We start from the raw sequence: 10,706 nt of genomic DNA on the forward strand, positions 1-10,706 counted from the left end.
CTGGGAGTTGTCATTAGGTTTCTCTTCCTTTTCAGATATCTGACTGTTCTGCTCTAGACACAGGAAACGTGGAGCTCCTGGTGCGTGACGGCACGGAGGACCGGGTGGCCCAAGGGCCGGGTCCACCCCTGGAACGGAAGGGCCTCCCCTGTTTGGCTATGATAGAGCCCCAGGTACCAGAGATTCCTCAGCAGGCCAGACCCTCGCCGGGCCCCACGTGGTCCCTACTGCACAGGGACCCTTGCCACCTCTAAGCAGAATGTGCTGCCACTCAGGTTACCTCGTCAGACGCCACCGACGTTGTCTTCCATCAGAGAGGAGGACGGCGTCCAGGTCGTACGCGGTCACAGGTGGTGGGCCTCAGGTGTTCGGCCTGGAGTTCGTGTGCACTCCCACTCCGGTGGGCCTGTGTTGGTGAGCATGTCTCTCTCCGCCCTGGGAAACTCCAGCAGAGGCGGCTCCTTTTCCAGCTGGTACCAAAGCTTCCGCCTGGGCTTCCGGCGGAGGCTGCAAACCCTGGGAGAACCAGAGGTTCTACATGGGTCCCCAGATGACCGCGCACGTGGCAGTTGTAGGAATCTCACTCGCTCCCCGACTCTCTTCAGTCTACCTTGGGCATCTCCCTTGGAAAGGCAGAAGGCCGCTTCCTCAGTGGCGCCCCCCGTCGCCAGATCAGGTGTCTCCGCCAGAAGGGGTAGTGATTACCCTGCTGTGTGTTCGTCATGCATCCCTGCAGGGCCCCCCCATGAGCTCCGCAGGGACCTCACCCCGCTAAGTCCCCACACCTCCCCAGGACGTACATATTATTACCCCCATTTTACAGAGGAGGGAACCAGGCCAGAGAAGTGACTTAAGCTACCAGCCCCTGCAACTCCCACGCAAGTAGTGAATCCAGAATTAAGGGTTTGCCCGATCCTGAATCCTGTGCCCTAAGCTGTCATGTTTACGCCGCCTGTGAGAACAGCAGAACGGGCTGCCGGGCGCCGAGCGGTGGTTCTGCACCTCTTGTCTTTTTATATTTTCAACTCGGTGTGGCGCTTTTCTTCTTAAGTGCTCTCACGATGTTGGATTCATTCCTCGATAGGACGAAAATCAGTCGCTCTCATTTCTGGTGCAGAGCCTGCGTATGTTTATCTGATTAGGGGAAGTCTCAAAAAGCTGTCTGCTTGCTGGCTTCCGCTTTCCTGGGCCAGGACAGTATCTGTGAAGAGATCTGATGGCCCTGGCGTCAGACGATGGGGATCTGTCTCTCTCCTTTCCCGGCAGGCATCCTGGATCCTTGCTGGCAACTCTGTGTTTACAGGAAAAACAGACCCGCATGCCCCACGCCCCCGGTGGCAGTCTGTGCTCTTGGTTCCCATGGGTTCCCTGGGGACAAAAGTCATCCGGCCTCTGACTGTGTACAGGCTGGAGGATGTGCCCCGTTAGCCCCTGAGCCACTCTCCTCTGTGTGTGGGTCTGGGCCTGGGACACACATCCCGACACGACACCTCTAACGGCACAGTGACATCTGCGGGACCCTGTACTTTTCATTTCGTTTCCATATGTGAATTTCATTTCCTTTCCGTACGTGACTATCAACCAAATTTCGGACAGGCATTTGCACTTTATTTTTTCTCTTCTAAACTTAGAAGATAAGCCAGATTCTGTGAGATGAGAAGGCCACGCAGGACGGAGGCAGGAAGTATACGCCAAACTTTCCTTCTAGATCCCGGTGGACAGCTGACCTCCAGGCCTGGGGATCCCCACGGGGGCTCCTCCTGTCTGCTGACCGTGTTCACATGTTGACTTTCAGTGTTTCCACAGGATCCCTATGTCGTTAGTCACATAGTCCTAGGGAGTTCCAGCTTATGGTAGTCATTGCATTTTAGAAGAGGAATGGCAAACATTTATTTGACATTGTATATCAATGATTTATTTTCCATCTTTGCTAAGCTCCTTCCCACTCCCTCCCAACCATGTCCCAGTTAGAAGGCTGAATAAAAAGCAGGAATACTGCCAGCCAGTGACCCGAACTGAGGCAAGGGATAAACACATCCAAGGAAAACAGGAAGGAGGAACCATTTGGGTCCTGCAGGTGGCCACGGGGAAGCCCGGTTCGAGCAGGTGCACCTGCCCAAGGAGAACACGGTCCAGGGCCCTGGTCGAGGCTCCGAGATCACCCAGGGCAGACAGGGCCCCGGCAGGATCAGTCACTACCGGCGGCTGATCAGGTCCTTAGAGAGGGCCCTGGCGCTCACGAAGGCCCACCTGAGCGGTGCTTCCGCTGGTGCCTGGATCCGACCCAGAGCCACCCATCTGTTTCGTTACGGGACCTTAGATCCTAACTGTTTTCCGAGAGCCAGCTTAGCAGGTGAGGCAAGGTATTCTCGCCAGGCAGCTTTGTCCCTGGTTTTGTGTTGCGTCTGCTACTTTGCTCAACTTGAAGTTCAGAGAACAGGCTTCACTCTGTTGAGGAGACCAGAACAAAAATGCTGGGCTCGGTGGCAGGAGAGGGCAGGGTTCCAAGGTCCAAGGGTCACCGGCTGCCGAGGGCCAGTCCTGCTGCCAACTCATCTTTAACAATCAGATACCAGAAAGAACCGCGTTGGTGGCTTTTGTCCCTTGGGTTCTAGCATCTAGCCCTATTACTACCCTATTCTCTGGGCATGTCCAGAAAACTTTATCCTACTGTGGTCCCCTCACAGGTTGGAAGCCCACCCGCGGGAGAGCTCTTGCTGGGAACGGTCATCCAGATCACTGATATCGATTTCACAAACATGAAGTAAATCCTCGAGACCAAATGTCTCACAGGAAGCTATACAACCAACACAGGCGGGCACGTGTTTGTACTACCGAGCAAAACTTCTGTGGTTTACAGCCCTTCGAGTCAAGACCGACCTGCCTTTTAAAAAAATAAGAATAAAAATACTCCCTTGTATGGAACCTCGGCCCCATCTCACGCTGAAACTCAGAGCAGCCTTCCCGCAGCGCAGTCTGACCCTGTGGGCCAGACGTCAGGGCAGAGCGCTGACATCCAGCCATGCTCGTAGGACCTGGTGGCAAGGGAATGAATGATTAGGAGTCTACATAAGATTTGATTCTAGAAGGTTCATCGCAGCACTGACCTGAATAGCAAAATGTTGGGGACAACCCAGAAGCCTAATAATTAGAGCCTGCTCAGATAAACCCTGGTACGGGCACCCGGTGAAACTCCGAAGTGATGGCTGCTGGGCTGTATTTATTAACATGGAGAGGTGTTCACTGTTTATTCTTAAATGGAAAAAAAAAAAAAGAGCAGACTAAAAATATATAGCGTATGATTCCATTTTTATAAAAAAGGCATATCTAGGTACATGCATACAAAAAGTCTACAAGGACAGCCACCGAATATCCGCTGTAAGTAACTAGACAATGGCATGTCAGGTGTTTCTAGTTTCGTCCCTCTTATTTGGTCTGAAAATTATACTTTTTCTGCCATGAGACATGTTATTTGTGTAATAATTGTTTTTAGTTAAAACTAAAGGAGAAAACAAAACAAAAAATTAAAAGGAAACTAAAAACAAGGGGACCCGCCCCATGTCTCAAGCTTGTGGTTTGATCAACTCTAAGACCCACGAAGCCAGCTGAGATTAATTGTGAACCTTTATTAGCCGGCTGGCTGCTGACTGACTCTCTACCACGCAGGGTTAGAGATCAGTCCTGAGATCCCAAGAGGCAGTTTATAAAGCCTAGAACCACACCCTGGTTAACATCAAACAAGTAAGCTGATTACAGAAGAAGAGTAAATCCTTAATGCTGGTTTACTGGAAAATGTTCCACCCTTACCTAAGCTGTGTCTCCTGTGTCCACAGGTGAAGTCCATGTCACCTTCGGGAAGCCCCTGCTGGAACGGGGCACGCTCCTGGCACACGTGACCTAGTCGCGCGTGGAGAGGGAGAAAGCCAGGCTGTTGGTGCGGAAAGCTGCCCACTCACAGACGCAGCAGGAAATAAGGCGGGAGGCCAAGGGCCTCACAGGTGACAGGTCCTGAGGTCGCCTGAGGGCACCCAGCCTGGGAATGCACGGCGTTGACCCTCCCTGCCCCGTTCAGCAAACCAGGGAGAAAGAGTTTGTCTTCAGCTCTGCTTTGAACTATGTGGGCAGCTTTTCACAAATGGAGTAGGCGCGCTAAGGGAGACCTGAACTTTCTGTTTCACCGGCCTGCGAACTTCAGGGCCCAAGGCCGCGGGCCTGACGGTATAACACAGCCCCCTGGCTTCAGCTCTACCTGGTCCTGGATGACTCGGCTCCGTGGGCACAGGCATCAGGCAAACTAAGGATAAGCATGTTGCAGGGAGCGACACCCGATCGATGGAGGAATTCGGACACTCGGACAACTTCGTCAGAGGAAGGAGAATTTGTTAGGCCGGCGGAGCGCGTGGGGCACGAGCTCACTCTGGTTAGATGTATTATTACAGTTTATACGTCTGCAGTGTCCATGAAGGGGCACGTGATTCCTTCGTCCGCGGTTTCACACACGTCTCCTTCGTCAGGACAGGGAGGGGGAGCTTCAGGTGGGGGCGTGCGAGGGGGGAGGAATTTCCAGACCCCTGGTCTTACAGGTCCGTTTGTTCTGTAGAACCCGTGACCTTGGCGTTATCAGCGCCATCACAGGATTCTCAAACAGAGCATCGGGATACCTAGGCTGTAAGTGGAGAGCGGCGCTTTTGATGCCGGCACCCGCTCAGCGGATTCCTATCCAAAGGCTGAGCTCTAACTGTGACATAACGAGCAGCTTTACACAGTCTCGTTATTCCTACATGGCTGCAGAGTTAAGAACATTAGTCGGATAGCAAGCTATGAATCATCAGATGTGAGCTGGAGAGCCCTGGGCAGAATGGCGGGAGAGAGCGGTTTTAACCGGCTGAGTGGGTCATTTCTGCAGGCCCTTTCCTTTGCATTTTTTTTTTTTTTTCAGATGCTTCCTCTCCTCTCTCAAGCACAGGAATTCCCCCAAAAGAGCAGCATTACTTTCGAGTGTGATGCTATTCCCTCAACAGCTCTGAGTGCCTCTGACGGCCAGGCATGACGCCCACGTTGACCCCTGCCTTCTCCAGCTCTCCATGGGGCAGCCTTCACCCCATAGTCGAGAGGCCTCAGTAACCCTCCCCGGGCTCGGCTTCCCGGTTCCGTGGCACTGGCACTCTCGTGCTGGCTATGGTGGAGGCTGCCGGAGGCCTGGCTCCAACGCCCCAACCCGGGGCAGATCCTTGCAGCTCGGTTTTCCAGTCCTTGATGGCCTTGGTCCGCTGTCGGGTTGGAGATGGAGGAGCTGGCTGTGACCAGGACTGGAGCACTGACCACTCCCCACACTACCTTCCGTGTGTGCCGGAGGTGCCCCCATCATCTGGGAAGCCGTCTGCGTGCCCGAGTCTGTCCCGGACCAGGGACTCGCTCACACCTCACCGCATCCTGAGTGGCCCCCACAGTCACTGTCACTGAGTCCTCCATGCAGATCAAACAAAAAGGGAGGGTGAGTCTTTAGTCAGTTCTGAGTACATCCTGGCAGCAAGCAAAACAGAGAGCCCATCAGCCTTTTGAATGAAAATTCCTCTTTGGGGTCTGATTACACTGGAGCCCCGCCTCCGAACCATGAGGATGCCTCCTTCCCGAATCTTAATACCTGGCCCCAACAGAGAGATTTCCCAGTGGCAGAAGTCACCTAGCGGAGTGGACTTGGGGACTCGGGTGTCCATGAGACAGCAAGTGTGGCCCCACCTAGAGTCTTCCGGAACATCGGTTTTCGCACAGGCGTTGGGGGACTGCAGGGAAATAGCTGTGCCGAGCCATCCCACACAGACCCGTGTCCCCCGGTGCTCAAAGACGAGGAGGGCTCGCCCGGTGCCCTTCCCCTCCCGCCGGGGCTGCCAGGCCCTGCGGGCAGCGGGGCTGGGCAGCGACTGCCTACTGGCTCTGTGGTCGGACGCCGCTGGCGGAGGTGGGGGCGCACCAGGCGCTGGTGGCCAAAGTGACCTGAAGCACGGGGCTTCAATGGGCAGGACCGCAGGGGCCGGAACGTCCCTGACGGGCTGTCGGGAGCCATTCTGAGAAGCCATTATGAGGCACTGAAGAAGTCACGTAGCTAAAAGCCATGGTGTGGCTGATGAGTTTAAAACAATGGTCACCTTGGTAAGCCTCATGAAGTCACCTTTTAAGGTAATGGAATGTTATACTACCATGGAAACAAGGACGTGTAGGATCTTATGTAATTGACGAGCTTTGTTTTAGATATGTATGGTGTGCTTTGCTATGGTAACGTGGTGATTGATTATGGTATTCAAAAATCACATAAATAGGCTATGCTAAGTAAACTCGGGGCTGCAGCTCTGGCCGCATGCCCTCCCGGAAAGATCTGTTCTGTCTTCTCTTTTTTCCCTTAGGCTTCACCGCCCTCTTTCAGGTGCTGTTCGATCTCAGCCGGCTGGCTCCAGCAACGGGCCCGCCATGCCCAAAACATTAAATGACAGTTTTGGAAGGCCTGGTGTGTGGGATTCTTGCACCCTCCCCGGCAGCTCTGTCCGGGACAGTCATCGCGACTGTGTTGGGTCACAGAAGACATTTCTGTGAGAAGCCCTGCATTTGGCGTTTCAGGCAAGGAGGAAGGGCATTAGCCGAGAGCTGAGTGGGTCCCAGGACAGAGCCTGGAGAGCTGGTCTTCGGGCTGGGCGCCGGGGCGGGCAGCCCGTGCCCCACTCCCCCCCGCTCCCCAGCTGTGGGCATCTGGACAGATATCAGGAGCTCTGCTGGGTGCCCCGCCTCTGCTCCTGCTGATGCGAGGTGGGGGGGGGGGGGCTTCCTGCTCTGTGGGGCCTTCCCTCGCAAGCAGAGGGGCAGCCCAACGGACTGCACTTAAAGACCCAGCCAAGTGCTCCTGGGAAAATGAAATGACACCCAAACTGTGAAGCCACTGCCATCTGATTCCCTTTGAATGTCCACAAGACAGAACGCTGATTAAGATGTTATGTTGGAAAGGGGCTTTGGGAACGCAAGAGAGTAAGAAAATACATCTCGGAGACTTGATGTGCGTCTATATCATACAAAAGGAATTCAGAATGAAGGCTCACACTTCAGTCTCCCTGTCTCGCCGTATCTGCTGCCTCCTGAGGCTGGTGTTTACACAGGGTCCTGCCCAGTGTGGTGGCCCGTACATGTGGGGGCGGGGCACAGAGGCTGTGGGCCTGGTAAGTCCCTAATCGGCCGCCCCGCCACTGCTCACGTGAGTGTCACGGATGGACTATGGCTCTGCGGTGCGTGACTTCCCCGCTCCTCCGTCAGAGCGTGTGGGGGAGGGGAGGTGGTAGGTAACAGGCCATCACAGTGTGGAGAGCAGGGTCCTCCTCTGGTGGGGAGGGGGGAGGAGGGGCGTGGAAAAGCTCACTGACTTGAGGTCCGAGTTCTTCAAGAAATGGGTGCCCCGTGAGCCACCCGCTGTAAGGACACAGCCCGCTAATCTCGGAATGTGTGATGATGAGGCCAACAGCTGCCCATTTCAGGTCGGACCAGATGGGCAGTGACCGTCCTCCTCATCTGTGGCTCTGTGTTGCAGAGTCATGGGGGCTTGTGAAAGGGCTCCCCGGATTTTCTTGCCCCAGCAGTCTGGGGAGGCAGGCACGCTGCCTGTTGTTGACAAAAGGCGGAGTTAAATTCGATCCCCCAAACTAACTACTGCCGTCACACCACCAGCCACACTGGCAAACGGCCTTTTGCAAAAACTGTCAGAGTTCTGGAAGCCTAAGTTCTGGCTTTAGGCCTCAGGAGGGGGGCGGGTGTTTTAAAAAAGAAAGCGCCTTTGTTGTGGTGCGTTTACATTTGAGACCCATGGAGCCAATCGAGATTAATTATGAGCCTTGATTAGCCGGCAGGCAACTGGCACTCCCCACTAGAGAATCAGCCCCGAGCTTCCAGAGGAGGCAGCTTATAAAGCCTAAAACCATGTCAAACAAGCAAGCAGGTTTACAGAAGCAGAAGTTGGCCAGATTATAGAAGCGGAGGCAGTTGGTAAGTTGGTTGGAGGAAGTTGGTTGTTATCGTCTGGTGCAAAAATGTTGTTTCTGGGGGACTCTTAAGTCTTATAGCAAACAGGGCCTGGTAGCCAATTCTGTTATCTGCATCCTGGCGGTGATGTTGTTGGCTTTTTTATTTATTTTTTATTTTTTATTGTTTTCTTGGGAGCTGGCGCTTGAAGATATCACTACTCCCTGTCTTGCCTAGTGACTAATTTACTGGAAAATTTTTCACTCTTACACCTTGGCCAGAGACCTGACACATCATCACATGACCCTCAGAAATTCTCTTGTGGACTTTGGGGTTAGTCTTGCTTAACCAGTTCCCGAGCTTGTGCAGCTGCAGGGATGAAACTGGAAGCCGCACTGTGGGTGACCCCACGTCTCCGCTGCGGAGGTGGGAGGCAGGACAGTGAACGCTGCCTGGAGGACGCCAAGTCACAGGGATGTGGCCTAGGGCAGCCGCTCACCCATAATCTCTAGTTCTGCTGAATCATTCCACCTGTCACCAAGAACTTCACCCCAGTTCTGGGCCTGGCACTGTTCCCGGCCTGGAGAAATGAGCAGGGACACAAAAGAGGTGAAGCGGCCATTCTCAGGGGACTCGCGTCCCAAGTGTGGGGGGGCGGTGCGTGCCCCAAGCCCAGTGTGGTAGGCGCGGCTGGGGGGCTGGGGGTGGGGGCTCGTGAGGGGGTCCAGAGGAGGGATGTGAAGCAGACCTGCGTGACAAGAACAGGCAGGCGTGCTCCAGACGAAGGAGCAGAGCATGCGGAGGCCGGGGGAGCAGCCCAGTGTGGCTGGTGTGAGGCGCAGAGGGAGGAGGAAGTGTCAGACCCTGCGGGGGGCCTCAGGGGGCTCGGTCAGGAGGGTGGTGTCCATTCGAAATGTGACAAAACAGGTAGCAGAGTGACAGGACTTGATTTGAGTTTTTAAAAAAATCCCCCACTCTTCCAATTTCACCGAGACAAAGGAGGATTAGAGACAAAGGAGGATTAGAGCCCGTTCAAAGTTCCCACAACTTTGCAAGGAGCTCCAAAAGAACCACCTGCCAAATGGCAAAGAAAGAAAGGAAGGGCAGGGCAGGGCAGGGCAGGGCAGGGAAGAAAAAGGGGCAGGGCCTTAAGGAGATAATGAGCGAAAGATCCAGAGAATAAAGGCACTCTTACCGGTCCCGATCTGATTCTTTAGTGCCTATAGCTGGCATTTCTGGCGGCCCAGGGCAGTAAGTAATGCGCTGGTGCCCTCGGCTTCGTGCCTCTGTGGAACGGAGGTCAGCGTGTCGCTGTGGGTAGAGCGCGGTATGATAAAGACCTTGCCTGACTAGTTTTATCTCCGGAACACTTAACATCTCGCCACCATCCCGCCTGCCTTCTTATGAGCTATCTTGGAGAAACGAAACAAAACGTGGTCATGACATCCTCACGATTTTTTTTTTTCTTTTTTTTCTCACCGCAATAGTTCATCCCAAAGCGACTGAACACGCGTTCCTCTGCCGTTCTCTCGGCAAGCGTCGGGGGCTTAGATTCGTGTGGGGTGGAGCCCTCCCCAGCAGTCCTGTGACAGCTGCAGGTCCATAGGGTTCCAGCAAGGAGGCCCGCTCCGGCAGGGCCTTTTACCCCTTCCCGCTCTTCCTCCTCATTCCCCTGCTGTGCGCTGCAATCTCGACATCTACAAGCAGCCGGGCCGGCGCTGCTCCAAACCCTTATTTCAGATACTGTCAGATAAATCTGCATAATTCAATACAAGTGACAAGACAGACTGATTTCCAAGCAACTCCCCTCGGTGGGGCCCCTTCAAGAACGGCTGCTGGGAGCAAACCGGAAAGAACCGGCTCCATTGTTCTGAGTCTCTTATCTCCATCCTAGAGTCCCCTGTGGTTGCCTAGAGACGGCCCCTGTCTGTCACCCCCCAGAGTCAGTTCCTTGAGGGCTTTGCGAATGCTGAATGCCAGGGTCCTGTCGCAGCTTGCCTTTCGCCAGTTGTGCAGGCTGAAAAGTTACCGCTTGGCTATCGCCCAAGGGAACATAACACTCTAACGACCAGTGTAATAGAAAAACAAGAAAGGTACATAAACAGTTGGCTCACATCGGAGGAAGAATACTCGCTTCATACAGGCAAAGGTGCTCAAGCTCACTCCTGAGAAGAGCAAATTAATGTGACAGTGAAATGCCATTTTTTATCTATTTGATTAGCAAAGCTAAAAAGGATCTGATGAATTGTTTTGGTGAAGGTATGAGGAAACATGCCTTCACCACATGACAGGGGCTGGCGTGTAAATCAATCGAACCTCTATGAAGGGTGATATAGCAACATCTATACTTAAATTGTAAATATCCTTTGACTTAGCAGTTCCATTTCTATGACTTTCTCAGGTGAGTCAAGGATATACATTTCAGCGTTGTTTGTAATGGCAAAAGGCTGGAAACCTAATTGTCCATCCATAGGAAATTCATTAAATAAAACTGGTATAGGCATCCAATGGACTTCTACAGAGTCGATGAAGAGAATGGGGACATTTTCCCTGTGTGCTGTTACAGAACCATCTCCTCCACATACTAAGTGAAAAAAGCAGTGGTCTGGAGTGGCCATTGGTTTCACACTGCAGATCGACACCTTTGCCTGGTACTCCATAGTTGGGCATTGGTCAACCTATTGGGCCTCAGCTCCAGAAGCTGAGTCTCG

At 53.6% G+C, this 10,706-nt stretch overlaps 1 protein-coding gene across 1 annotated transcript in view; it reads left to right on the forward strand.

The window, feature by feature from the left end:
- ACAD10 (acyl-CoA dehydrogenase family member 10) overlaps window positions 1-4,012 on the forward strand; it is a 41,110-nt gene extending 37,098 nt beyond the window's left edge. The window contains 7 exon segments of the mRNA XM_036220942.1: window positions 36-173; window positions 276-301; window positions 303-364; window positions 1,267-1,300; window positions 1,302-1,423; window positions 2,078-2,257; window positions 3,840-4,012. Of these exon segments, the coding sequence (XP_036076835.1) occupies window positions 36-173; window positions 276-301; window positions 303-364; window positions 1,267-1,300; window positions 1,302-1,423; window positions 2,078-2,257; window positions 3,840-4,012 (735 nt within the window).
- The last annotated feature ends 6,694 nt before the right edge of the window (window positions 4,013-10,706 follow it).

Source organism: Rousettus aegyptiacus, unplaced genomic scaffold, assembly GCF_014176215.1.
Source record: "Rousettus aegyptiacus isolate mRouAeg1 unplaced genomic scaffold, mRouAeg1.p scaffold_m13_p_5, whole genome shotgun sequence".
NCBI classification, from domain to species: domain Eukaryota; kingdom Metazoa; phylum Chordata; class Mammalia; order Chiroptera; family Pteropodidae; genus Rousettus; species Rousettus aegyptiacus.